The sequence below is a fragment of the Dromaius novaehollandiae genome, chromosome 14, assembly GCF_036370855.1.
Source record: "Dromaius novaehollandiae isolate bDroNov1 chromosome 14, bDroNov1.hap1, whole genome shotgun sequence".
Classification (NCBI taxonomy): domain Eukaryota; kingdom Metazoa; phylum Chordata; class Aves; order Casuariiformes; family Dromaiidae; genus Dromaius; species Dromaius novaehollandiae.
In genome coordinates, this window is record NC_088111.1 from 18,906,152 (window position 1) to 18,934,013 (window position 27,862).

A 27,862-nucleotide genomic window follows, 5' to 3' on the forward strand; every position below is an offset into this window, starting at 1 on the left:
CTGGAGAAGGGTCACAGCTGGATACGAGCTGCGCCGGGGCCCCTCAGCCCGCATTGCTCATGGCAGAGCCCTCCCAACCCGTCAGGAACTGGAGCCTGGGGGACAGGCCAACATCAGGGAGCCACCCTGCCACCAGGAAGCAGTGACCGGAGACAGACTCGGAAATGAAGCATCCATCTCCTGCCTTGTCAAAAAAGGGCTTTATTGACAAATCTCATTTTCACAATTTGGTGTTAGAAAGGAGGGAGACTATCCAAGACGTGTGGGCTCAGGCCACAGTGGCGTCAGATGCTCTCCCTCTCTGTTCCTCGGGTGAGCTGAGCAAACAGCTCTCCCCGCCCGCAGGAAAGGCAGCAGTGGTGTCAGGCACTGTGTGGGTATGAACGGGAAGGGGTGGTGGGGGCGGCCACAGGAGCAGGCAGCACGTCGCTGATCGCTGGCAGTACAGAGGGCTTCACTGTAAAAGTCTACAGCTACTGCAGCATTTCAGAGGGTCACGCGAGCTCCTGGGACCAGGCCTCAGCTGGCTGGCTCCTCAGCTCTTCTTCTTCTTCAGCATCTCCATATACATGCGAAGCGACTTCTGGATGGACTCTTTCGTAATGAAGCTGACGAAGTTCTGAATGTCTTCCTCCCGGTGAGCTACCAGGCGGTCCAGCACCGACTTCCTCATCATAGACTTGGTGAGCTGACGGGCATGGTCTGTGGAGAGAAGAGCGAGGATGGGGAACACGCATGGCCCCACCATTAGCGACCAGCTTGTGGCCATTGTCACCATGTGCAAGCACCACAGAAGGGGAGCTACTGCACACTGAAGGGCTCTTTATACCAGCAAAGAAAGGCATCAGACAGACCCACTAGCTGGAAGCTGAACTGGATGAATTCTAATACAATAAATTATGATCTGTATCCATCAATGGGGAAATGACTGCTCTAGTAGGACAAATTACAGAGTTGTGCACTCCCCATCTCTTTGTGTCCTCCAGAACACACCCAGCCCACACCCAAGTACACATTACCGGGCTCAGGACAGCAGTTACTGAACAAAATTCTCTGTTACGCAAAACTGCTCTGGCTCTAAGCTCCCCCAGCCCAACTCTTTTGACCTCTGGCAAGACAGTCTGCTTCTGTCAAACATCCTGTACAAAAGCCAGCAGCATTGTCCCCTCAAGCTCATCCCAACAGCAGTTTCTGAGCTGTCCTTGCGATATGTGGCACTGACACGTGGATGCTGATAGAGCAGCGCTGGCTGCTTCAGCTGATGGAGCCTGGAGCGCACGTCTGTTCACACACACAGCAATGCACAACGGTGCAGCCACAAATGTGTTGCACTCATGCTGCACATGCGCTCCCAGTGTGCTGCAACAGTGCAGGTGAGATAATGACCTACCACACACACTGAGAACCCAGGCTCCCTTCCTCCACGCAGCACCCGTGCGCTCTAGGCAGATCCACCCAGACAGACTCTCGCTGGCTCTGTGGATGGATCTGCATGTTGCCTCCTAGTAGGCAGGAGAGGGCAGAACAGAGACATGACCCCTTGTCAGGGGCCAAGGACCAACTGTTTTCAGTCTTATGCCAGGGCAGAAGGGCCAGAGGGAGGTTTAGGGATCCTCTTCCAGGTAGGGCACTAATGAACAGTCCTGGGACCTGTCCATTTCTGCCCAGTTTCATTCAGATTTTTATGGAAGGAAGAGCCAAAGACTGATGAGTAGCTGCACCTCACTGCAGAGCTTTGGACGGGGCACGGGATGGGATAATTCGGATCTGGCTGTGGTGTGTGGAGAGGAGAGCCCTCTCCCTGCCCCAGGAATCAGGTGTTTCTTGTCACGGAGCAGTCCAAACAAGCACTTGATGTTTGTATTTGCTGTCTGTCCGAATGCCCCATCCCCAGCTCCGTGGCAGCACAGTGCCAAGAGCAGATCCAATCTCTGAAACACAGGGTGGCCAGCCACCCGGGTACTCACACCCCGCCTGTTCCCAGAGGACACGGCTCTGCTCCCTCAGCTCCGCAACAATATTCCTCTCCTTCCAGCGAAGCAGGATTAGGTTATATGCTGGGTAACATCTCCATCAACAGACACAGAGATCCAGCAGGGCTTCCACCTTGAATTCGTGCACCTCCAGATTGACTCAGCAGAGCTGGTGGAGTGAGGTGGACTGCAGCCAAGCGGCTTGCGCACCCGGCATACCCTGTCCTCCTGCCCAGGCCCATCGGTGAGCACATCCCTGTTAGCCTGAGGCTGCCGGGACGGCTCTGCTGAGCTTTCCTACCTCCCAGCCATTGGCACGTTCAGTTTAAATGACAACTGTTATGCAGCTTCCAGGCACCAGCCTTCGTTCCTGTCCTCCCCACATAGGTCAGATCCCTCCTTCCGTGTTGATCACTGCCTCAAAAGGCAGCAGAAGTCTGCGGGAGGAGGTGCCTGTCTTACCGGGAAGAGCCAGCCACTGCGCCATAACGGCTGCAGCCTTGTCCTGCAGCTTCTCCTCCGGCACCAGCTCGTCCACAAGGCCAATCCTGTGGGCTTCAGGCGCAGAGTGAAGGCTGCCCAGCTGAAGGGAGCGTTCAGCAACTCGGTGTCCCACAACGTTCACAAACGTGTCCTTAAACCTAGAAGAGAGGAGAGGAAGAGCCACAGTCAGGCAAAGAAACACCCAGCAGCAGCTGCACCCAGACATCAAAGCTAAGAGCACTGCTCAGGCCAGAGCCTCTGCTTTGATGCCCAGGTCACACTTCCCGGGCATGGGTCTCCAAACCGCAGCGATGACCACAGCGAGGCAAAGCCAGCAACGCACTTTTTGCAAAATCTGGCAAGTGAAGCCATTTTTAGTGTTACCCTTAACAGAGTCCCCTGCCCTTTCAATGACAGCTATTCTATTTACTGTGACTGCACAGGTCCCAGCTGGGCCCACTTGCCACAAAGTGAAAGCTACTCTCCTACAGTATATTTACATGCTCCTAGGGCAGCCAAGGCCAAGGGGTCTGTATCTCAGTATATTAACTGTTCTTCTGCTTTGAGAGGTCTTCTCTACACCTATGGGATTTTGCAGGTACATAGCTGGTACCCCCAGGAAAGTATATTCTCAGACTGAGCTCGACCATGGAGATCTCCTGGTATTAGCTTCTGAGCAGACTGCAGAGTCAGAAACTGAGGTCGTTGCTGGTGAAGGCTGCAAAACAAGACGTGAGATCATTCTGCAACCTGAAAGGGTTTCAGACATGTACAGGACAAGACAGACAAATGAGGTGCTGAGCTGGCTGTGTCCTGTAATTGCAACTACCTGATCATGCCCTTGGGATGGTGACATACAACTACATCTCTGTGACCAATTAAAACTTATTAATAACCCCCTTGAAGATGAACTCAGCATGTGAGCTTAGAAGTGAAAGACACTGGCCTACCAGAAGGGAGCCACAATGCCCAGCTGTGCTTCGTTCAGGCCGATGCTGAATTTGGGGTTCTCGGCCATGATTCTGTAGTCACATGACAAGGCCAGGAGACAGCCTCCCGCTGGGCTGGATCCCTGCCGAAGGGAAGGAAAGAGTGAGTCCAGGTCAGTCCCCATTTTCTAGCTACAAACATTCCTGGCATCCTGCCCCCAGCAGCCTTGTTGTTTCCTCCAGCACAGGGAAGACAGAGGGTGATGGAGCTGCCAGGGACAGTGCTGATGTCCCCCAAGTCCCTGCTCAGCTGATTTGCAAGATTGTGAGAAACAGAAAACCAGCCACTAAAGAAGATTTCTGATATCTTTACCAGAGTCTATCCTTTCATTTTTTAAATTCTCTTTGTTTCTTGCCTTTTCCCAGCCTGAAAATCTGACTACTCGATTTGTTCCCATTGAGTTCTGCTCTCTAGTTGGGCTGCAAACCCTGCAGTGGAGATTTGTTCAGGCATTCTCTTATGAGTCTGTAAGCTTAAATGCCACAAAAATAGTTCTGTTCAGGGGCTCCGTAACACCTCCCACCCGTAAAACTTCAATTTGAGAGCATCTTTGCCATGACTTGGTGCTTCCCTAGCCCTGCACAGTATGCCCACAGGGGGCTGGTCAGAGACCTGGCTGCCTTGTGATAGCCACTTCAGAGAGGGTCTGCTGACAGACACCGAACCAGGCGCTGCCAAAGTGGCACTGCATTGAAAAACTAAAATAAGACCTCAAGTAGGTAACAGTTACACATCTACAGACCCTGAGATTCAAATGGCATTCAGATGGTTCCCTGCTGGCAAGAACCACAATTGGAGGAACAAAACTCAGGGAACAAAGGACTTAAGACATATTGCCTTAAGACTTAAGGCATATTGCAAAACCCAGGTGTGAAGCATCGCTGCGCAAAGGGCTGAGGATCAGCATCTGTGGCGCTGCACAGCCCGACGTTATCTCCTCCCTGTGGCTAGCAGGGCGATGCATTAGCCAAGCAACTCTGGGCAACTCCTACAACACTCATCAGTGAGGAAGCAGAAGGTGGGCACATGACGCGCATCCTTTGGACTCCCTCTATCCTAACTGCACGGCTTCTCCAGTACTCTGACACCTCTCTGGGCTTCAACACTGGCCTACAACCCTCCTCCTTGTCCTCCAGCCTAGAGGACAGATTTCCAGCCGAGTTTTTGCGCCAGGATATGGTCCTCGCTGCACAAAGCACCGCCCAAGTGTGAGCAGAATGAGCCCCTGCCAGCGGGACACGAGCGCTGGGTGAGCTCTCCACTGCAGCTGAGGTGCTGCTAGTGACACCAGTGCAAGGCGTACAGCTTACGCAGAGCCTGCAACATCCCAGTCCCCACGTGTCAGTGCCCCAACCCTACAGACACGTATGCCGCCCTGACATCCCAACGCACTACTTCTTTCAGCACTGACAAGCCTGATTTTTTGGCAATGCCTGCCCACACAGTGCAAAACAAGCCATAGCAAGCGTCAGACCGCAGCTGGGACGGCAGCTCTAAAGAACTTGCATTGACTGCGGCGACTGTCACCATGTTGGAGCCATAGAGCTTGAGCCACGACTCCTGCACAGCTCTCCAGAACTCGGCATAGCGCTCCGTGCTCTTCCCACACATCTCGGTGATGTCCAGGCCAGACGAGAAGACTGTGGGGATGGCCTGCAATTAGGGAAATACAAACATCACTGGGAGTCACTGCCCAGTGATGATTCTTCAACCCTCTAAGCACTCGGCCTGGAACCCCTAGGAAAGGGAAAGTTGACCTAAACCAGGGTCTTCTGGGGGTTCTGAAACGATCTCCTCGGCATTCACATGGACTGGATCATCCAGTACTTGGAACGTGATTTCTCATCATCAGACCCGCTCTGTGGGTACCTCTGTTACGCAGCACAAAACCTGCCGTGTCCCACCTCCGGCATGGCCTTGTGCACACATCGTGCCTGGAGACGAGCGCTGGCTTCCCCTAGTCCCTCCCTTTGAGCAGTTCAAAAGATCTCAAGGGATTTGCCAAGTTTGTAGATGGACAGATTTGGTTTTAATGAGCAGTGACAGTGCTTCGTTGTAGTTCTTGCGCTAGAAAAGGCCACAGAGGAAAGAGCACAGCCCTTGCACGCCTCCCCTGGCCCTGCTTCTGGAGCTCATTAGAGCTGTGTCCTGGCCTTCCTGTGCCTCCGACCAGAGATCCAGGAGACTGAGCACGAGCAAGGGAACAGCACCCATGCCTGCCAAGCCGCCCTGCAGCTCGCGCCGCGATCCCAGGGCAACACGTACGGATGTGAAGATCACGCCCCGGCAGCCCCGGTTGTTCTCCAGCTTCTCCAGACTTATGCAAAACTCGGTGAGGAAGTCCAGGCTGATGCTGTTGACGGGAGGGCTCTTAAACTTCATTGTGGCTACACCTGTGCCATGGCAAACATGGAGGCGTCAGACACCCCTCGCCACCACGGCACGCACCACACATACACCTGTCTTACCCAAGGGAATTTCATCCACCTTCCTGTTTCCCCAGTCACCCCAGATCGTATCTTTTTAGTTCTAGTGATCTGGCTGTTCTCCAAAGAGACCCCAGTGCTGGACCAAAAGCAAGGCACTGCCTCTAAGCAGATCTGCCTGCAAGCCACAGCTCACTCACTGTGGACCAGGTGTCCACTGCACAGCGTGGTGGCCAGGCTGGGTGTCCCCAAACCCAGCCTCCTTTGGGGTGGCAAGGCCCAGAGGTCCCTGTCTCGCTGGGCTGGCTAGACAAGGCCAACACTCCACCCTGCCCGGCTGGACATGACATGGGGGAAGGACTCTGTCCCCTTATCCCCTCCCAGACAGCGCTGCCCTACCCCAAACGGCCCTCAAAAGCCCCTGAGCTGAGTGCGTATGCTCTGTGCTGCTGCCACTACAGGCTGGGGACTGTTCACCCAGGCTGGGGACAGTGCGAGGATGGGCCTGGGGGCCTGGCAGCCAAAGCAGGCCCCTGGGAAACGTTTGGGAGAGGCCCCTCTGTGCAGTGCAGGGACGTGGCCCCGTGACAGCTATTCCTGGCAGCCAGGACACTGAAATCCCCAACAGCTGCTCACCGAAGGAGCGCCTGCCACTCCGCCGGGTCCCCGGGCAGGGAGGCAATGCAGGGGCAGGGGGTGGGGGCGTCAAGTCCACCGGTGGGGGACAAGCCAAGGTGGCAGAGACAAGCCTTGCTCTCAGCTGGTGTTTGCCTGTGGCATGCAGATGGCACCCGACCACATCAAGTGCCCATGGCTGGTGAGAGTCCCATCCCCAAACTTCTCTCTGATGGCCCTGAGCAGCTGCATCTGGAACGCCTGGGGCTGTGGAGGCTTTCCATGCCCAGGCCACGCGTGCCATGATAACCTAGCTGGGCTGCGGGACACCTCGACCCACGTTGGGGCGGGTGTGGAAGGGGGCACGGGGATTTACAGGTCCGCGGCCGTGCCCCGCAGCGCGCCATGGGGCGAGGGCAACGCCGGCGGAGGTGCCACCAGCCATACCTGAGCCCTCGTCCAGCTCCACCAGGATCTTGTTGTTGCTGAAGGCACGGCGCTGGGCGAGCAGGAGGCCGGGGGACCGCGGGGCGGCTCTGCCCCATGCCGGGGGCCGGCTGCAGAGGGGCAGCACGCCTGGGGAGTGCAGGCAGGTGGGGCCGGGCACGGGCAGCGCCCTCGGGCGCGCGGCCCAGCCACCGGCCTCCCCCGTGCGGCGTGCGGGGCTGCGCTCCCCCAAACTGTCCTGTGCGGCCGTGGTGGGGGCGCGGGGCACAATCCTGCACCATGGAGGGGGGACATGGGGGGCAGGGGGACACGGGGGACAACCCTGCCCCACGGAGGGAGGACATGGTGGGGAGGGCGACACGGGGGACACCCCGACCCACAGCAGGGGAACACAGGGGAAAACCCTGCCCCACGGAGGGGGGACATGGGGGGGCAGGGGGACATGAGGGACAACCCTGCCCCATGGAGAGGGGACATGGGGGGGCAGGGGGACATGAGGGACAACCCTGCCCCACGGAGAGGGGACATGGAGGGGCAGGGGGACATGAGGGACAACCCTGCCCCACGGAGGGGGGACATGGGGGGAGCAGGGGGACATGGAGGACACCCCGACCCACAGCGGGGGGACACAGGGGAAAACCCTGCCCCACGGAGGGGGGACATGGGGGGAGCAGGGGGACATGGAGGACACCCCACCCACAGCGGGGGGACACAGGGGACGACTCTGCGCCACGGAGGGGGGACACGGGGGACACTCCGACCCACGGCGGGGGGGACAGGGGGACGCACGGGGCCACCCGAGCCCAGGGCGGGGACAAGGGCACAAGGAGGGACCTGCCCCACGGCGGGGGGCGGGCGCGGTGGCGCCCGGGCGGCGGGGCGGGCGCGGGGCCACACCTGGCCGGACGATCCGGCGGGCGAGGGTCGCCGCCATCTTCCTCCGGGCGGGTCAAGGCTAGAGCGCCGGCCCCCGGGCGGCGCGTCACCGCCCCGCCCCCGCCCGCCAGCCCCGCCCCCGCCCGCCAAGCCACGCCCCTTCCCTCCCCCGACCGACAGCCACGCCCCCGCCCGCCAAGCCACGCCCCCTTCGCCGACCGAGTCACGCCCCCCGCCCCGCCCCGCCCCCGGTCGCCCCGCCCCGCGGCGCGCACGTGCTGCCCGCCCTGCCCGGCCCGGCCCGGCCGCGTGCTGCCCGCCCTGCCCCAGTGTCCCTGTGTCTGCACCGCCCCGCCCTCCCGGCCCTGCCCGCCCCGCCGCGTCCTGCCGCCCTGCCCTGCCCAGCCCACCCTGCCCGTCCCGCCACCAGCGGGCTCCGCGCGGCTGGGGCTGCGCGCCGGGGCCCCCGCACCAGGCCCCCTCCTCCCCTGCGCCTCGAGCCCCGCAGCGCAGCCCTGGCGCGTGGGCCGGGAGCAGGACCCCGGGGACACGCCGCGGGCAGCGGGGCGGTGATGGGCACCTGTGGTGCGGCCGCTTGCAGCTGTTAAACTTGGCTGCCGGGGAACACGGGAGGCGCCTGCAAATCTCGTCTCAGCGGGGCCGGACCCGGGCAGGGCGGTGGGAGGACAGGCAGCCCCGGCTGGCCGAGAGCCCGGCCCAGCCGCAGGCAGGGGAGCGACGGGGCTGGACCCGTTTTTCGGACTGTGCCACCGCGGAGGATGCTGCCTGCACTCCTGCTCCTCCCCGCCATCCGCCTGCAGGGCAGCCTGGCGCGGGCACCGGGGCCGGGGCCGCCCGCGAGGCCCTTCCTCGAGCGGCTCCGGAGACTGGAGGAACAGGCGAAGGCCTGCGGGACAGCCGCTCCCTGGCCAGGCCAGGATCCGGCAGGAGCAGCCGCCGGCCCCCGGGCGGCTGGGAACGGGTATGTCCAGGGATTTCCTCGCGCCCAGCCCGCGGGGGAGGCTGCCTCCCGCCAGCCCGCGGCTCAGCCGCCGGGAGCCTCCGGGTCCAAAGCCCAGTGCTGGCAGCGAGGCAAAGCTCTGCAGGGCACCCCATTGCCTTTAGTTCGATTATAAAATGGGGGAAGCGCTTGCAAACCCTATTGCTTGCAAATCCTATCGCTTGCAGACGCTATCGCTGCAGACCTCGCACAGCCCGTGCCAGAGCGCCAGGCGTGTTTGTCCTCACAGCCTCGCTGGTGCCCTGTTAGGTGACACAAATATGCTGCATCCTCCAGCCTGATTAAGGCTTCCGCCGGCCCCCCACTCGCGCTGGCCGATGCCTCCCTGCGGGCCGGGTACGCAGGGTTGAGTGTGCCCGCCTCGAGCTCTGCTTGTGAAAACCCGGCCCGCTCCTGTGGCATGCGGGTGGGCACAGAGAGTTATAAATTCCTCGTATCTGTGCTGGCCAGGATGGTGTTAACGGGACCCCGGGGGCTGGTTGTATCCCCACGGCGGTCGTGGGCTGGCTCGAGGGGGAGATGCGTGCAGGCAGCGGTCAGAGGTAGCTCCCGGTGCCCCTTCTCGCCATGCACTTGCCACCGCAGACAGGAGCTGCCACCAGCTCCGGGGGGAACACAACAGTGGCTTGGCAGCACATGGCAGCACATGGCAGCATGTTTTCGTGGCACGGGTACAGGAGGTGAGCAAAAATAAAAGGGATTTTGGCAGGCAGAGCACAACGGAGGTGAGGCAGGAGCCCCGGCTCTGGTCCTAGCGCACCTGTGTTGTCCATAACTGGCCTCAGCTGCTTGTCCAAAAGCTCTTCTGATCCCAAATACGGCACTGCCCCCCTCCAAGGCCGTAACCCAGTTTCCATGGTCTCCCCGCTCCGTATCGGCCACTGCGAGCCCTGTGCAGCTTGCAGGATTTCATCCCCACGCAGCGGCATGGCCTGCTCAGAAGCTCTCGTAGCAGGTAGCCTCAGCCGACCACGTCCGTGGTCTGCTGCTGCTCTCCACCGCCCTCCGGAGCCTCAGAGCCACGAGCAGGTCAGCGTGGACCTTCTCACGGGGCTCAGGCCCTGGAGCTGCGTTGGAGGGAAGGTCGAAGCAGAGCCCCGCGTGTCCCGTTGTGCCGCCACGTCTTCCGGGGAGCCGTGCGTCCGAGGGAGCCGGCCGAGAGCTCCTGACGCTGCCTCTCCCCAGGCTCGGCGGGTCTGGCCGTGGGGGCCGTGGCAGCGAGCGACGGGGCTGAGCGGCCTGGCGCTGGCCGAAAGCACTGTTGTGCCGTGGGCCGGGGTCCCCTCGGGCAGCCTGGGCTGGCGCTGCGGCTGCGCCGTCACTTCCAAGCCACGATGTCCCCCTGTCTCGCCCCCGAGGAGAACGTGCAGCCCCATCGCTCCTATTAAAGCAGCTCTGGGCACAGAGGAAACCTCATTTTTGTCTGGTCTCTCCCTTCGTGGTGCCATTTATAGCCCTGGAGGGTTAAAAAAAAGAGAGAAAAGGGAGGTGGTGGGGCGGCCGGTCTGCACACGCTCCCCGCAAGCTGCTTCCTCCCGAAGCCCCGATGCTGTTCCCGGGCTCCGGGCTCCGTGCCGGTGCTGAGCACCTTCGGCTCCCTCCAACGTGCTGCAAGCGCTGGGCGCTGGCGGGAGCGGCTCAGCACCGCGCGGGACGTGCCCTGGGCTCAGTCACAGGCAGGTGCTCCCAGCGTGTCCCTGCCGCTGAGTCAGAGCCAGGGAAGTCGCGGCATGGAAAAGCCCGTGACTGGGAGTGAGCCAGAGCCGCCGCTTCCCCTCGGCTGCGGTCCTTCCTCCTGTCCGGCTGCCAGACGGACACCTCAGATGGCTCCGTGACCTGACCCGGGGCGTTTGGCCCGAGGGTGGCGGGGATGAGTCCTCAGCAGAGGCGCTTGGCTGGCGCCCGGCCCGAGGCCTCCAAGCGGGGTCGGGTCCATGCGAGCAGCTGAGAAGGGCTGGGGCTTCTGCTGTGCTCCAAAATCTCTGTGGGGAGGGGTCCCGCCGGGGGCAGCGGGGGCGGGCAGGGGGTTTCCCGCCGCTCGCAGGTGGGGTCTGCCCGCCCCTGCCCAGGCTCCTGCAGCTCCTGACCCCCGGGAGGGCTCGCAGGCGGCTGGGGAGCCTTTCTGCCCCCTTCGCTGCCTCGGCTGCTGTCACTAATGTCACGACTGCGCCGGTCTCTGCTCCGGCCAGGGCAGCAGTTGTCTCTGGGCCCGAGCTGCTGCCTGGCCCCCGGGCAGCCGGGACAAGCAGGGCCTGGCGGCTCGGTCCCCGCCCCGGCCCCGAACGGCGCCCCGGCCGCAGCCCCCCGCCTGCACCCCCGCGCGGGACTACAGCTCCCGTGGTGCCGCGGGGCGGAGCGGCCCGCGGCGGCCGCCGTAGCGCGCTCACGTGACGGCGGCGCCCGCGGGTCACATGACCGGCCGGTGAGGCAGCGGCCGGCGGAGGTGCGCGCGCGGTGCTGGTGCCGCCGCCCCGCATGGCCAACGTCGCCAAGAAGGTGTCCTGGTCCGGCCGCGACCGCGACGACGAGGACGACGACGAGGAGGGGCGCGCGGGCGAGGCCACCCCGCTGCTCAACGGCACCGGCCCCGGGGCGGGCGGCGCCCGGCAGGTGGGGGCAGCGCCGCTGGGGCCGGTGCTCCGGTAACGCGTAACCGGCGGCCGCTGGGCGGGCCCGGCGCGGCGCTCCCCGGCGGGGCCTGGGGGGGCCGAGGGCCGCGCTGCCCCAGCAGCCCCGGGGCGAGGCCGGAGCCCGTGACGGGCCCCCGAGGCGGCGGCCTGGCGGAGGCAGAGCTGCGGCGCCGAGCAGGCTTCCCGCCGCGGGGAGAAGCGGCGCAGAGCCCGGGGCAGGCTGCAGCGTGCCGGGTCGCTCGCGGGGGGAGAAACGGAGCGCGAGGGTCTGATTCATCCAGCAGGTCCCCGCTGCGGGGTGCTGGGGCACAGCAGCTGCCGTGTGGCATCGGCGCCCGGTGATCCCCATGCGGCTGGGTGCTGCGATGGGGTGTCGCTGTGTGCCCCCCTCTGTGGGTGCCTCGGGTGCCCTGGGCTGTGCCGGCAGCGGTGCAAGGCATCCCGGCGTGGGGGTGGTTGGCTTGCAGCTTCTGGCCCTCGTACAGCGCGGTACGCAAGGAGCTGTGCTGGCAAAAGGCAAGCCTGGGTGGGCTATGCTGTGAGTACAGGGATGCCAACTTCTCCTTACAAATTAATTTTGGGCAATTAATTTCATCCTATGACTCCTCTCCGGTGTAACTCGAGGTTGTTGGTTATGCGCTCTGTGGAGCTGTCTCTTCTCCAGGTGTAATGCGGTTAGCTGAAGCACGGCGTGTTTCTCGCAGAGGCGCTTGGTGCGCGTTACGGGAGCTAAGCGGTGGCCTGGAGGGCCTCGCCTGGCCTGTGGCGCCTGGAATGGGGCCGTAGTTTGGGCTGGCTGTGGAAGGGGACGTTAGACTGGGTCCACAGGGCGTTTTTGTGTGAGCGCCACGTGGGAGATGGGCTGCCTCAAAACGACCCTCTTGAATTTCCCGTGAGAAGTTTTCTGGGAGGACTGAACGTAGACGAGAGCTGCCAGCACCCGCCTTTGGCAGCCATTAGTGCATGTCTGGTTGGGCGCGATTCAGTGCTGCTTTATTGCTTGGGCAAGTCAGAACAGCAAATTAATTAGAGGGAAATGCTGAATTCATTAGGCTGGAAGCTTCTAATTCAGCTCTGTCGGAGATGGGCATGGCTGACTGGAAAGAGCTGGCTGCACTGTTGCAACTGTTTTGATGTAAAAGTAAGCTTTAAAATCTGTACAACAGGACCTGATACCTTTACAGGACGTGTTGTCTTTAAAGACGTGGGGAATTTTGCAGGTCTAAAGCTGCAAGCATGTTAAAGTAAGGATTAACTAGATCTCTTGGCTGTGGGTCCTTAGGAAGGTGATTTTGCTGGTGGCTCTGAAGCTGTGCCTGAGCCCGTCCACGGTAGGGACCGTGGTGATCGCCGAGAGACTTGTTCCCCCTGATCTGCCTGTTTATTGTCACAGCGTCCCTTCGCGGTGCAGATGGTTCAGGCTCCGCCTGTGCCGCTGGTGACGAGGCACCGTGTGGCGTTTTCCTTAGCAAAGCGTGACAGCGCGTGCTTTGCCGTTGCTTTGCCGTGCCTCCGAACGCACAGCGGGAATGACCGACAGCTGGACAGAAAACACTTGCTTCCAGGCAGTGGCGCCAACCTGGCAGTGGCTGCGATCACTACCAGAGCATTTAGATCACTTCCAGCACGGCCCAGCTGCTCCTCCACCGCGACAGTCCTCCAACCGAAATGCTGTATAGCTCCATGGAGCCCTTTGCTATGTTTGTGGCCATTCAGAATCGCAAACAGCCCTGTAAACGTGTAAGGAAGGGATGGGGTCGCTGGAAACCTTGCCATAGTTGTTAGCCCACTCGCATGGTTAAGGAAAGCAGTGCCGCGGGGTGTGCTAGCTCGAGGGGACGAGGCTGGGAGGCTGAGGAGTGAAGGCAGGACACCTTTGGTGAAGAAACTGAGAGAGACTGGAGCTGTTTAGCTTGTGGGAGACTGTTAAATCGGGGCCATTGTATTAGAAGAAAAATCTCAGCAGTGGGGTTTCTTCCCTTTCTCACATGCTCATTTAATGGAAATGAAAGTGATCTTAAAATGAAAGAAGGAAACCTGGGTCTTTAGTTCCCCAGCTAACTGCTGCAAGAGGTCGAGAACTTGTGGGTGGAGGGTCAAAGAGGACAGTGTGTCTGGATAAACGTGGTTGTGGGGGGGATGCTACAGCTGTGCGGCCGAGGACTCGCTCTGCTCGGGGGCTGCATTCGCCAGCCTGCCGGGAGCGGAGCTGAGCCCTGGAGCCTTCCCCTCTTGTCGGGACCCTATAGCGTCTGCTGGGCCCATCTGGACTGTGCCAAGAAGCGAGAGGCCGTCTGTACGGGGACTGCGAGAGTGGCGTGCGTCTGCACCCGGGGGCTGCCCCTGCTCCCGCGTTCCTGAATCCTGCGTGTGCCACATTGATTCTCAAGCTGAAAAGTGGGTGGACAATTTTAGTAAGAGCAGCCAAGTTCCAGCATTAGCTTAAGGGTTTTTTTTTTCAGAAGAGATTACTTCTTCACTGCCTGTGAAGGATGTGCTGTGTATTTGTGCCAAGATACCTTGTCAATGGATTTTGAAATTGGTGTAACGCTCGTGTTCTGGAGGGTGCCTGGAAAGGGCTGTGCAGACAGGGCATTTTCCGAGCCGGGTAACGGATGCTTGGCCTGCTGCTGAGCAGTTGTGAAACTGCGATGGGAGGCTCATATCTGTTAGCTGCTACAGGATTATTTTTAGTCTGTATGTGTTGCCAGTTTTTGTTTTCTTTAAATACAAGCAACAGGAAATAAAATGCTGCCTTTGAGGCTGGCTGGGTTTTCATGTTTACTGTGATTAGATATTCTTGGGAGGGGGGAGGGGGGGGAGAGGAGAAGTCTGTTGGAGAAGGCCTGCTTGCTGGCTGATGGGGTGCAGGCTGTGCGTCCCGTGGGTACCAGCACGAGGGGATGTGCCTCCTTGCCTGAGCGCTGTGGGGAGCGCCAGGCCTTGAGCCGAGCTCCTCGGAAAGCAGGTGACCTTGGGCGATGGCAGGAGCTTCCCTGAGCTGGTCTGGTCGTTTCTGCTTCGTGCCCCATCATCTGGGGGAGTAGCGATGCTGAGCAGAACTTTAACCTTGAGCTGCTTCTCCGCAGAGGAGCACGGGAGGAGAAGGCGACACCTGGGAAAAGGAGCCTGGAGAAAGGCAGGTGGGACTGGAGGGCACGGCGTGCGCCGATCCCCCTGGTTGGGAAGGGGCTGCCGGATCGAAGGGCAAGGAGAGGCCTTGCTTTCACACAGCCCTGCGGCAGGAGTCTGGTAGCAGAATCACAGCTGTGTGACGACACCATGGTGAGAGACTGGATGCTTTCTCCCTCCCATGTGGGCCTGGAGATGAGGGGTCTGGTTCTCCCCTGGTGTCACTGTGGGGAGTGTTGTGCGTTTCAGGGATGTCTGGGCATTTGGTGTGTTTTGCGCTATTGCTTCGGGATGGCCGCGTGGCTTGAAGCCCATCACAACCGTCCGTACTTGATGGAGAGAGGAGCCTGTGAAAGACCTGCAGCTTGGCTGCCTCATACGTCATTGCGCTGGGGATGGGGCTTCCTCTGCTGATGAAGCACCCAGCGATGCAGCCTTGCAGGCTGGAGCCATCCTGCTGCCCACCTGGGGCTGAGCAGCGCATGCATGCGTGTGAAAGGTGCCGGGGGCCAAAAGGGCCTGGGGGCTGGAAACCTTCCTTCCTTCCCTTCTTCTCCTTCCTTTCGCAATGTGGTGCGGTATGGGCTCTTGATGTGGTTTGTGCTGCATGCTTCATCTCATCGATAACGGAAAGCCACGTGCTTCCAGAGCCCGTTAGCGGTAGCAGGGCGACGGTAAGGCAGGGAGTGCGGGAGGGCTGCTGCTCCCTAGACGGTGCCCGCTGGGCGTGGGTGATGATGTTCCTGCAGGAACAGCCTCGTTGGCTCATCCACGTGGAAGTCAGCTGTGAAGTTGAGTCAAATTGTCCCTGTTTATGATTCTTCAGAGCGAAGCGTGTGAGGCGCTAGGCGTTTGCTGTGTACACAGACCGTGTTTGTTCTGCAGGTGTTTTAGATAGCCTTGATTGAAGCCGCTCCACAAACTGGGCTTGCTTTGTTGCTGGTCTGTGTGGAAGTAAAGCACATCGCAGTATCAAGCATGGTGGTGTGACTTATCAAATTTGCTAAATACTGGCCAGTTGCTTAAGTTAGGCCTTGTGGCTTACTGTAAGCAGATAAAGCGAAGCCCTGGGACACTGACAGCTGTACTGGCGTCCCTGCCCCTACCAGTGTGCTTTTGTATTACTCCAAAGCAGTGCTGGGGCCTAGACTAAACCATCACTGTCTGATCACTGGGATGATCCTTTTGGGGTCTGAGCAGAACCTGGTGTTGAAAGCCATTAGCTAGATTTCTCTTTCTTACTGCAATTCATCCAGAGTCTGCTCTTGCCCTTGGAGAGAGCTGCTGGGCCCACTCACAGGGTGAGAAGGGGCCTCTGGAGGTTTCTAGCTAGCCCCTACTAAGAGTAGGTCCCTTAGATCAGGTTGCTCGGGGCCAACATCCAGTGGAGATTTGAGTATCTCCAGGGATAGAGATGCCCTGCCTTCTCTGGGTCTCTGTTTTGGTGCATGACCGCCCTCAAGGTGAGAGCTTTTCCCTAATATCCAAGCAGAAGCTCTCTTGCTGTGCAGCGCAGTGTCCAGGTGTGCTCTCACAAGTGCCGAAGGGAGGGGAAGGATCGCTCCCCGGCCCTGCCGGCAGCACTCATGCTCACACGGCCCAGGAGGTGGTCGACCTTCTCCGCTGCAGGCCTGCGCTGCTGACTCCTCCTCAGCTTGTCCACCAGGCCCTCCACAAGGCCTTTTCAGCAAAGCTGCTTTCTAGACGCTGGGTCCTGGGTGTGGGAGTTTGTGTTTGCCTTGACTGAACGGAGGGAGGTTCCCTGCAGCCCATTTCTGCAGCCTGTTGAGGGCCCTCAGAAGAGCAGCCCTGGCCTCCAGCACATCAACTGTTCCCCCCAGTTTTGGTATTGTCAGTGAACTTGCTGCAGTCCGTCCCATCATCCAGGTCATTAACAAAGGTGTTAAGCAGTATTCACCCAACCAGTAGCCCAGATCAAGACTTGAATCATCTCTTTGCAGAGCTCACAATTAGTAAGGAATTGGCTTTACTGCGCAAACAGCCGAGTGCAAGGGCTGGGTAACATCCTGGCTCATCCACCTTTGTCAGAGGCAGCTTCAGCTAGCCAGAGTCTCCCTGGCGGAGAGGCTTCCTAGATGGCGTCGGTGGGATCAGGACTGGAGAGAGCTGTTAATGCGTCTGCATCCTCTGGGTTTTGGCAACGGTGTGTGATGTTGCACAGAGATAATTGTGCTACAGTCGCACCAACATTGTATATGCCCAGGAACGGTGACTGTCTCAAACTGAGTTTGAAAAGCATCCAAACGAGGGTAGTGCTATCCATGTGCCAAATAAATCTTTGAACTGTGCCCAGGCATCCTACTGTCTTTACTTTCCCCCCCTTTCCCTTTTATGAAAGGTGGGTGCTGATGGCAGTAGCGTTTCCCTGCTCTCCCGGCACGTGATCTCTGTGCTGGGTGAGACGGGAGCCAGCCCTCTGCTATAAACGAGACGCAGCCAGTCTGAACGCCGGGCTGAGGCCAGGATTTAGGCAAAAGGGGGGCAGGGCTTCTTTGTGTCGCATTAAAAATCTCTTGCTTTCATAACGAAGCTCAGCTTCAGGTCTAGATGCTGCTCCCTCTCCTCTGTGTGTGGCTGTGTCCTGCTGGGGACAGAGCAGCTGTGCCGTGGCTCCGGGAGGCTCCTTCTGCGCTCGGTGACGGGTGGTGGGTGCGTTGCCCGTTCAGCGCGTTTGGTCTCCTTGAGACCCTCGGGTGCATGTGAGGACTGCGAAAGGGGAATCTGGGGTCTTGTATGGCTGTGGAGGATGGGCTCACTCCTGGGACTAGCAGAAGGATTCCTCTGAAGTCTTGGCGTGGGAATCGCTTGCTGAAGGATCTGCCTGAGGTTCGGCCCCAGGCGTGAGCAGGGAAGACAGGATGAATGACAGGTTTGTGAATTCATTGCTTTGATTGCTTAGATCTTGGCCTGGATGTGAGCATCTAATGGGACCCTCAAATCTTTTCGCTTCCTAAAAGCAAGTGGAGGGAGGTTCTTGAAAAATCCCTGCTCCCAGAGTTTCAGAGCAAGGACCATGATCTCTGTACGTTCCCTGGAAACTAGAGGCCTGGCTGGGACTCCTGCGTGTGCCCGGAGCAGCTGGGCACTAAAGGCACTGAAATGGGCAGTTTCTGCTCCTGGCTGTGTAAACCCTGTTTGCTCCCCCCATCCGCTCGTGGAGGTGACAGCTTCGCATATGTGTGCTCGTAGGAGCCCACATCAGTGCTGCGAGTGGCTCCTGCCATCCTTTGCCAGGCTGAGCAGCGTCCGCCATGTGACTAACGGCCTGGGGTTAAGACAGGCTTTGGGGAGGAGATATTCTCACCCCAGGTTAATCTCCAGCTTTGCGGTAGCGGGGAGGGGCTGGAGGGGACGATGGGAAGTGAGAGGGCATAAGCCACGTTAAGCCAGCTTGGTGCATGTGATGCTGCAGCTCCAGCAAGGCATGAGCTCGGGGGGGAGAAGGGGAAAGGGAAGAGCATCTGACCATGTAATCGAGGAGCCGAGCTTCTCGTGGGCGGTCCAACAGCTTCCTCTCCGGCCAAGCCTGGGCGACCCTTCCAAAGGCTCAACCCGGCCCCTTTAGAGGGGGACTGTAGAGCCGGGATGGGCCAGAACCAAAGGTCAGCGTGCTCTAAGGAAAACTATGCCCAAAATTTGTGGAGCTGGGCTGTTCCCTTAGAACATCCTGTGCTTGGCCCCTCTGTGGGAAGATCTGCTGTTGCTCCTTAGCCCTGCGGCTCTGTTGTCTTTCATGCGAGCTGGGCAGGCCAGACCAGGCCTCGGGGCGTCTGGGGGACGGTCCTGCCTGCTGCCGGTCAGGCTGCTGGGGACGGAAGGGCACTGCCAAGAGTTTGAGAAGCTGGGGCAAAACCCAGCTGCTGGTCAGAGTGCAAATGAGAACTTGGAACAGATGGAGAAATGGGAAAATAGGTCAGGCTGCAAGCACAAAGGGGTATTCTTCATCGGCGGTGACGTGTGCGGCTCCAGGCTGCTCTGGCCTGCATGTTCCAGCCAGGATTTGTGGGCGATTAGCGCAGCAGGGCCTTGATCGGGAGCTGCCGGCTCACCACCTCCCAGCCTCACGTGCCAGGACCCTGCTGTTGCTCGCAGGCGCTCATTTGTTCTCCAGTTGGAGAAGAGGGCAGGTGGAGGTGCTGAGGCACCAGAGGGGAAGATCTTAACGTTGAGAAATGGTGTTTAAGCTGTATTTAGTGACTGTGCTTTCACACCCTTGTGCATCCCCACGTTTCACAGCGGCGGCGGGGAGGGAAGTGAAAGGCTGACGGCAGCTCAGCTGCTGGCAAGAGACTCTGGATTGCTGGTTTTGGTGGGACTTCTTGTGGCCCTGCTTAGCTAAAGCCTGGCTCAATCGTAGCCCAGGCTACGGCCTCTGTTGGCCGGGAGCTAAAAGAGGTACCCAAAATAGTGAAAAACTCTTGTGTTATGCAATTGCGCTGCCAGTAACAACCCTGAGTGTTCTCCAGCAAAAGGAGAACCTGTCTCCCCGGCGAGACGCTCAGCAGTAAATGTTCTTTCTTGGCACGGTGCTGGCCCCCTCTCGGAAACGCACTGGTGTCTCTGAGGCTGCGCTGGAACAACGCGCTCTGCTTCCTCTTGTGTGTTTTGCTGGCAGCCGGCCCAGACGTTGTTGTGGACCCGGATGTGCCGAGAGATTTGAGTGAGATCAAAGCGTTGATGCACTCGTCTCCCCTGGCCGCGAACTGCTCCTGCGGACGGGATGGCAGAGCAAAACGTGCCGTGGGCCATCCCTTATTTGCTGGCCTGGTCACAAGCTGAGGAATAGCCCCAGTGGGTTTGGGGTTGTGCTGGTGACTGGAGAGATGCCCTTTTCAGTTTGGGGTGGTTTCTCCCTCTGTTCTCCAGACACCCCATGCAGCTCCTGGCCAGGGCAGGAAAGCTTGGTGGGGGGAAGATGATGGAGAGGCAGAAACCCAAACTCCTGGGATCCCCGGTTTTCCACACCTCTCTCCTGCTCCCTACAGTAAGTGGGTGTGAGGACCCTGTTGATTGGAACAGCATCCCAGCAGGCAGTTGTAGAGAGCAGGCCTCTGCCTGGGTTCAAGGGCAAGACAGGGTGCAGATGGCATAAACTGATGCAGCTCTGTGCAGTGTGGAGGAAGCATCTCCCCAGCCTGGAGGTGCTTCCCAAACTAGCTGTGGTTCCCAGTGCTCCAGCTCTGGAGATGGGGCTGGGCATGGTGCACCCGTGTCCTCTTGTCCCTCCTGCCAAAGCCCACTCCGTTCCAGCAGTTATGGGCAGAAGCTGAAAGTCTGAGTGCCTGTAGAGCAACTTCCAGTGTTGCTGGGTTTGGAGAGCAGTCTGGACCCTCCCTCCGAGCACAGCAGCTCTGTGTGTATGTGTGTATGTCCACACATGTGCGCGTAAGATCCCACCTGAGGGAAGTAGAAGGCAACGGCTGGAAGGTGAGAAGTGACCGACCCTCGTTTGCATCGTACGGGAGCCGCCTGTTGGCTCTGGTCTCTTGAGGGTTGCAAAGCCAGAGGCTGCTCAGCCCAAGGAGTCTGGGCTCGCTTTGGAGCGGCGTAGCCATTTGTCTCTGAATTAAGCTAGCTGCTTTCCAAGGGAGCATGAAACGTGCTGCTCGGCATGGGTCATTTTGCCGACTGCGCAGCTGCCGCTCCGAGATGCTGTGTCCCCAGGCAGTAGGTTGTTGTTGACTGTCGCCAGCTCTCAGGGCTTCCACTTGCTGGTCCCAAACGAGCCGCTGCTGGCTGGTGCCTTCGCTGGGGTGAGCTGGCTCTGCTGGCTAGGAGATTGCAGCAGCTTGCACAACCCCCAGTAGATTGCTGCTGTCTCATGCACCCTCCCCGGGGAGCTCGAGGTAGCAGGTCCCGTTTGGGTTGACGTGGCTGTGACAAGACTGCACAGCTCTACGGGCTCCTTGGTGTGTCCTCCAGGAGCAGCCGTTCCCACGTGCTGCCCCTCTGGGGGCTCTGGCCGAGGGCAGCCCGGCGGAGCTCAGCGTGAGGTGGGAGAGCACGAGCACCCGTGTGCCTGCCAGCCGGCTGCCAAGCACTCCTGCTCCTTCCTGCTGCGGAGACTCGCTGAGTCGCGTGGTCATGGTGCATCCACGAATTGACCTCGTTTTCCCTTCTCTTCTTAGTTCACTCCTTCCTCCTTCTTGCGCATTGGGCAGCTGAGCAATGTGGATCTCAATGAGGACGTCCGTGAGCTGGTGAGTGGCACAGAAAGGCACAGCAGTAGCTGAGTTTCCCTGCTGTGAAGTAACCCCTGGGAAGCGCTCCCGGGGCAGCAGCGTCAGCCCGCAGGAGACCCCTTGCCTTCTTCCATTACTGGCACAAAGTGCTGCTCTTTCCCCTCGCATCCCCCGCTTGTCCTGCAAGGGCTTCTGCGTGGCCATCCTGGAGAAGAGCGCTGTGGTGTTTCCTCCCACCAGTTCAAGGCCGAGTGCTTGTGCCCACTGTGACCAAGTGGTTGTGGCATCGTCCAGAGATCTGGCTGGGCCGGGCCCTGTACTGGCAGGGGAGAGCAGAAGAGAAGCAGTGGCCAGAAGCACAAGGGCACGTTTAACCCTGGAGGAGTTGTTCTGGTGTGAAGGGCTTGTCGGAGCTCTGAAGCAGGAGGAGGCTCAGAGGCTACCAAAGACACATCTGGGGAGTAAGCTCAGCCTGGCTTGGTCTCCCTTCTTCCCTGTGCTTTCTCCGCTGGGCACTGCCCTCTCTATTTTTCACCTTCCTCTCTGTTTTCATCTGGCCAACCTCAGTAGCCCCAAAGGGGTTGTCACCGTAGGTGGAGCATGGGTGGCTGAGGCCGGCCAGCACTTCCTCCTGGGCTGGGTATGGGGAGCCTGCTGCCACTCTGCCTTGACCTTCACGGGTTCCCCTTTAGCTGTTCTGTTGACCTGAAATCATTGCGGTCCCCTGTGCTTTTCCAGGCCAGCAGCAGCAGTCTGCCACCGCGGGGAAGTTCCTCTTGCAGCAGTGCCAAGTGGAAAGTCCTGCAGCGCCAACGGGGCGCGGGACCTCCCGGAATATTTCGGGTCGTTCTGATGAAGTTCCTCACGTTGCACTTGTCTGCTGATTGAGCAACTTAGATGACAGCAAGCAGAAAGTTTTCAACCCGGGACTTGTCCAGAGGCTGGTGCAGTGCTTAGCTGAGCCATTTGGAGAGGGAGTGTGACTGCTAGTACCTGACAGTTCATGTGGGCCTGGGGTTGCAGTGCAGTTAGGGAATTGCTGCCGTGAGCTCCGCTGGGATGCAGGCGCTCTCCACATGTGCCGAGGCACTTTGGTCGTTGCCGTGTTGGTTAGCCATATCCCAGCAGCCTCTGGCACAGCAGCGCTAGGTGCTGTACCTACGCCAGAGTCTTGTCCTGCCCCAAGGTCTGCAGTTTCACTTGAATGCAGAAATGGGTGGGATGACGGGTGATGTCCTCCTTACTGTAGCGTGACCTCCTGACTAACTTAAAGCTGCTTACTGTCCCTGCTCAGCTGTGAAGGCAAGGGTGGGACCAGCCATGTTCATCCAGGGCAAGCACACAGACTCCTTTAGGGGTGTCTGTGCCTCATGTTCGTGCAGGAGCCACGCTCGGTTAGCAAACCCCTCTGTGTGTGTCCCCGCACCACGTGAGAGGAGGCTGGAGCCTGTGCAGGTCTTGATTGTAGTGTGACAGTGGCTGGAGAGGGACATCTGGGCTGTGCTCCCTGCCAGGACAGGGCAAGTGGCAGTTGGGATGTCTTGTTCCTGTGGAAACGCTCAAGTTATTCCCCACCACGACACATGCCTGGAAATCTTTTCTCCACAGATGCTCCTGCTTTAGTTCTGGAGCTGTTGGAAGCACAGATGTGAAGGAGAATTTTATTAAATATTTCTTGTGAAAATCTTAACGCGGGGTAAAATATGTCTTACTTCAGTGTCTTGGAGAAAAGGTTGGATCAGCTTTGGCTGTAGTTGTAACGCGGTGCCTGGAGAAAGGCATGTTATGCCAGTGCCACTGGGGCCCCTCCTGCTGCCTTGGCAAATGCCCTAATTCGGAGCTAGGAAAAGCTTACATGATTGAAGACACTTGGAAAACAAAATTTGGTTCGTGCCCAAAAATGCAGGCCTGCTTGAAATAGCTCCTTGCCTTAGGCTGAAGGAATTTCCTGCAGAGGTGAAATGTTGCCCTCCGCTGGGAGCATGGAGCAACTCCAAGTACACCAGAACAACAGCTTATTAAAATGGCAGTGTTTAGTACCTGACTGTGCAAAACCTCTGTCTGCCCGTTCCCTTGCTCTGCCTTACGTGTGACTGCGATGCCCATAGTGATGCATCCTGCTCCAGGGCTGGGGAGGAGGCTGCCAGGGGCTGGGTGCACGTGCGAAGGCTTAAACCAGGCAGCTTAAATCTGCCATCAGCATGGGGCTGGTGGAAGGTCGTCCCACATCCTGGTTCCTGGCCAGGTTGCACTGGGGCCTGTGTCTCTGCGGTCCTCCCTGCCTGTCCTGAGTGTTAACACGGTCCCAGCATTATGGGACTCCTGCCTTGGTGTCAGTCATCACTTACCATCAGTCAGTGTTGTTCTTTCAAGTAATTGAGGTAACGCAGCCGAAGGAAGGTGAAGATGTAGGAACAATCGCGGTTTTGGAGCTGGTGGTGTGCTCTTTGGGGCCCCTGACTTGCAGTGGGAATGGGTGGTGCCGAGGTGGGAGGCAGATCCCTGGGGTCTGGGGGCGGACAGGGCTGCCCAGAGCAGTGGCAGCTTGCTCCCAGGCCAGGCAGGCAGCTCCGACCACGGGGCGCTCCCTCTTGGCTCTCTTCTCCCTGCCTTCCCACCTCTCGTTCTTGGTCAGGGATGTGCTTGTGAAGGGTGACTTGTGTTAGGGCGTCTTCAGTAAACCAGAAAGGCTGGATGTGGATGTGGTAAGGGCTGATGTGCCCAGCCAACACGTGTGCACTGACGTGGTTTGCACTTAACAGCTGCTCTGCAGAAGCTGGTGATTGAGTGTTGCAGACCGAGGCACCGAGGCCCCTCCAGCAAGCGTCTTTCACATTTCAAATAATCAGGGACCTTCTCCGGCGCTGGAGCAAGTGACCAGCCCTGGTGCAAGGAGAGGGTCATCTAGAGGTTGGGCCTGGCTCTCCTAACCCAAATATCATTGCCTTCTAGGAGACAGAGCTCCCTCGGCAGTATCCCAACGAGATCCCCCACAATGAGAAACTGCTGTCGCTCAAGTATGAGGTGAGTGCCCGGTTCTCTCCCTCAGCTCCACCTCTTGCCCCTTGGGAGCTGCCCTCCGAGAAGTGGCAGGCGATACAGCTGGGGTAGCCGGCGTGGTAGCTTACAGCTGCCGAGCTGGTGTGAAGTGGTCTGAAAGATCCCTGCCCTTGAAGAGATTTTGGAAGGAAAGGATCAAGGGAGCTCTCTTCTAGCCCAGACATATTCCTTCCAGTAGACACTAATGGCATCTCCCTTTTCTGAACTAGAGCCTGGACTATGACAACAGTGAAAACCAGCTGTTCCTGGAGGAGGAAAGGAGGATAAACCATGCGGTGAGTCTGGCCATGACCTGGTTGCTCACAGACCCTGACAAGCCCCCTGGCAAGATGGCCCTGCTGAGATGAAGCCCCAAGAAGCTGTTCCTCTGCTGCCTGGCTGCTTCCTGAGCAGCTGGTGGGCTTCTCTGCACTGCAATGAGATCATGCTTGGAAGCAGCACCTGGGCTGTGCTTGGTTTACCAGTAACAACCAGTTTGTAATGAGCAACAAAACCTCAGGAGCAGGGTGGCCAGCTACCACAGGAATCCAGCATGCTAAAGTGGAAGGTTCAAATGGAAATTAGTCCAGGTGCACATGGGGACATTGCCCAGCTTCATGGGGCGGGTCGCTGAGCAGGGACTTCTGGAGCTGCACAGAGCTGCACAGAACTAGGGGAGCTCTTGTCCTGAGGGCTCTGGGAGTTAATACTCCAGTGAGGAACTTAACAGAAGAGTCTGCTGAGAGAGAGACCTGATGAAGTCAGAAGAGCTGGAAAAACATGTCTTCTCTTTAGGGATCCCTCAGAGGGGCAAGGGCACTGGGTGCTGGCTTAAGATAGGTAAACTTTGCAATCTTGGGTCAGTTTATGCTGGTTTTACTGGGGCAGTTCTCCTTTGAGAACTGCCTTCCCTTAGGCTCATGTTGGGGAGGGTTGCAAGGTGGTTTTGAGTTGACCTTGACACTCTGGGGACAGTGTGTGCTGGGCTGGGCTGTGTGGCAGCAGTGTCTCACGGTCGTCCGTCTCTCTCAGGCGTTCCGGACAGTGGAAATCAAGCGCTGGGTCATCTGTGCCATGATCGGGATCCTCACCGGCCTCGTCGCCTGCTTCATCGACATTGTGGTGGAGAACCTGGCTGGGCTGAAGTACCGTGTGGTGAAGGACAGTATCCTTCCAGCCCAGGGGTGCAGAGCAGCAGGCAGCACAAAGCCACGGCCTCTAACTACCTGCAAGTTATGGGTCTGCTGCAGAGATGTCTTGTGTCCTCAACTCCTGGTGGCTGCAAGAGGGATGCTGGGGGAGGGGGAAGTGCTTGTCTGCATGGGTTCGGTGACACCAGTGCGGGTCCCGCTGCCCAGGGACAGGCGGCTTTGCAGTGCTGACCTGTGTCTGGGCACCCCAGTAGCAGAAGAGACCCCTTGCAGCAGCCCCAGCTCTAGCCAGGCAGACCAGCTGTAGTGTGCATGCAGGATCTGCTGTGTCTGCCGCAGCCTGAGAAGCACCTTGGTGACGTGTTGTTGCGGTGGGAGGGATGTTACCCAGCTGATGCCACCCTTTCCTTAAGCCATCTCTTCAGACATTGACAAGTTCACAGAGAAAGGGGGCCTGTCTTTCTCTTTGTTGCTCTGGGCGACCCTGAATGCCAGCGTGGTGATGGTGGGCTCCGTTATCGTTGCGTTCATAGAGGTAAGAGTTCAGAGCTGGCCAGCGTGGGGGTGCCCCTGGGCCTCCTGCCCCAGCTCTTTATACAGCATGGGGAGCAGCTTCGTGTCCTAGCATGGGTCCGAATCCAGCAGCACAACCTGCTGCACCTAGAATGGAGCTGTGTGGGTCAGTCTGCCCTTGGGGCATGATTGGAGCTGCCCTGGGTGCTGTCAGGCATCTCAGAAAACGTAGAGGTAGGTGCAACACCGATAGCATTTCTGCTGATTCGGCTCTTGGTACCTCCAGTTCCTTGGTGTTGACAGGGAAATGGCTCCAGCCGTGGGGTAAAGTTTCTCCTCAGGTGTTGAACTGGCAGGACGTGCTGCCCTTCATTTGCAGCCCCAGCAGCTTGGGGCAAAGGAGCCTTGGAAGTAGGCGCAGCTCTTACAAACTGTGTCTGTTTACGCAAGCCTTGGGCCTGGCTCAGCCTCTCCGCTTTGCGTGTACGTGAGCATTTGCAGAGAGCAGGCTGGTAAAGCGCCTCAGAGACACGTTCCAGAGGAACTCTGCAACTGGCTGATGATCTCTGGAGGCAGATTATGGCTGGGCTGTGGACAATTGCTCTATATGGAGCCATTTTCTGAGTCAGCAGCATCTTCCTTGCTGCTCTGACCTTGCTCTCCTGCAGAAGTCTTCCTTCTGTCAAGTGTTAGTCTTCTACAGGGCTGAGTTTCTTGCCTTGGCACCGTAGTAGGGGTAGCAGTGGTGGGGACACACTGGTGTCCCACAGGAACTCAGCTGGCTCCTTATTCCTGCTGTGTTTGCCCTTAAGGGAAGCATGTCTGCAGAAGCGTGGTGGGAGCCTCTCCCTCAAGCCTATCTCCGGAGCCTTTAGATAGGCTTTAGCCTCGTCTTTGATCCTCCCCGAGGAAGTGTGTGGTGTGCTCCATGCTGAGGGATGGGGACAATGTGATCAGCTGGTCCCCAGTGCCCTGTCCTGTACTTAGCAGCCACTAATGGTCTCCCTGTGCCCCCAGCCTGTAGCAGCCGGCAGTGGCATTCCCCAGATCAAGTGCTATCTCAATGGTGTGAAGATCCCGCACGTTGTCCGGCTGAAGGTAAGATGTGGGAGCTTGTGGGATGCATGTGTTCTGGGGGTGCTGCCGCTTGGGTGGACCGAGCATGTTGTGTCCTTGTGCTGTGGGGCTTTCCGTGTTCCTGCTAAGGCAGGGATGGGAGCTGGCCTGGGCTGCCCTCATCTCTAGCTGTTCACTCCTGTGCTGCCCAGTTAAACCTTTAATTTGCTGCATTGGTGCCTGCAGCCCTTGTGCTCAGTGCCAGGCAGGGGCTGGAAGAGCAGCTTTGGGGAATTTTTGCCCTGAGCAGGGGCTGGCCAAGAAAACTGCAGGTGGGAACATTGGCCAGCCCAGTTGTCACAACAGGCATTGATGTGGGGCTGAGAATCAGAAGTTGCCTGGGGTTTCTGGCTGCCGTTCTTCTGGCTAGTTTGCAGCCCCCGTGGCTGCTGCAGTCCATCCTGTGCATGGTCTAGTGTCCCGATGCGGCAGCACGTGACGTTCCTGCTGCCCTTGCAATGTGCCCAGTGTCTCCTGCTGTTTTGCAGACCCTGGTGATCAAAGTCTGCGGGGTGATCCTCTCCGTGGTTGGAGGCCTGGCGGTTGGGAAGGTGAGGAGCGCAAAGGGCTCCCCGGCTCGCTGCTGGCACGCTTGTACCTGCTGCTGGACGCACGTGCTGCAGCCTGCGTCACCGGCTCTGCACCGGGGATGGGAGGCTGGTGGCCCTGCAGGGACTTCCCAGTTTCACTCCCTGTTCTGCTGGCCCAGGTGGCTGCAGCGTGGCCGGGCTCGGGCAGTCGCAGGGGGCAGGGAAGCTGACTTGCTGGGCGCGTGGTGCCACTGAGCCAGCTGGCACGTGGCTCGGCCGAGGGCAGGAGAGCAGCCTGCGGCTGTCCGTGTGGCTCTCCCCCTACATGCTAGATGGGGGACCTGGGGTGTCCTGCTTTGGATCTTACTGGCCTGCTGGGGTCTTAAGCTGCTTGAGAAACCTCCTGAATTTGTAGAAAAGCAGCCCTTGTAAGCCCCTACCCTCTCTGCTGGTGGGAACAGGAGGTGGCCACAGGAGCTGCCACTAGAATGAAGAAGTAGGGGAAGAATGCAAGGTCTGTGTTTCCTGGAAGGAAATCCTCTTGGGCCAGGTCTGTACAGACAGAGCTGGGCCAAGTCTAGCATGCATCTGGGTGGCTGAAAGCTGGCATCCAGCTTCTCCAGGGCTGTACCCAGTGAGCAGCATTCAAACTTCCCATGGAGCCCAGGGAAGCCAGGGCTTCCTCCTCCCCCTGTCTGACTCCACTTTCCTGTCTGT

At 58.9% G+C, this 27,862-nt stretch overlaps 2 protein-coding genes across 3 annotated transcripts in view; one reads left to right on the forward strand and one right to left on the reverse strand.

Moving 5' to 3' along the window:
• Nucleotides 1–181: 181 nt before the first annotated feature.
• ECI1 (enoyl-CoA delta isomerase 1) lies at nt 182–7,957 on the reverse strand. Its single transcript, XM_064520561.1, has 7 exons — nt 7,832–7,957; nt 6,935–7,063; nt 5,712–5,839; nt 4,953–5,099; nt 3,407–3,528; nt 2,436–2,614; nt 182–702 (listed from the first exon to the last, which is right to left on the reverse strand). The coding sequence occupies exons 1-7, from the start codon at nt 7,866–7,868 to the stop codon at nt 536–538; spliced, it is 909 nt and encodes a 302-aa protein (XP_064376631.1). The 5' UTR covers nt 7,869–7,957; the 3' UTR covers nt 182–535.
• A 3,254-nt stretch (nt 7,958–11,211) lies between these two features.
• CLCN7 (chloride voltage-gated channel 7) overlaps nt 11,212–27,862 on the forward strand; it is a 28,615-nt gene continuing 11,964 nt past the window's right edge. The window contains exons 1-8 of one of the 2 annotated variants that reach the window (XM_064520562.1): nt 11,212–11,441; nt 20,743–20,814; nt 23,749–23,820; nt 24,066–24,131; nt 24,868–25,000; nt 25,412–25,521; nt 26,517–26,597; nt 27,104–27,166. In XM_064520562.1, the coding sequence (XP_064376632.1) occupies nt 11,307–11,441; nt 20,743–20,814; nt 23,749–23,820; nt 24,066–24,131; nt 24,868–25,000; nt 25,412–25,521; nt 26,517–26,597; nt 27,104–27,166 (732 nt within the window). In that variant the 5' untranslated portion in view covers nt 11,212–11,306. The remainder of the gene's footprint in view (nt 11,442–20,742; nt 20,815–23,748; nt 23,821–24,065; nt 24,132–24,867; nt 25,001–25,411; nt 25,522–26,516; nt 26,598–27,103; nt 27,167–27,862) is intronic. The other variant, XM_064520563.1, reaches the window with a different exon arrangement.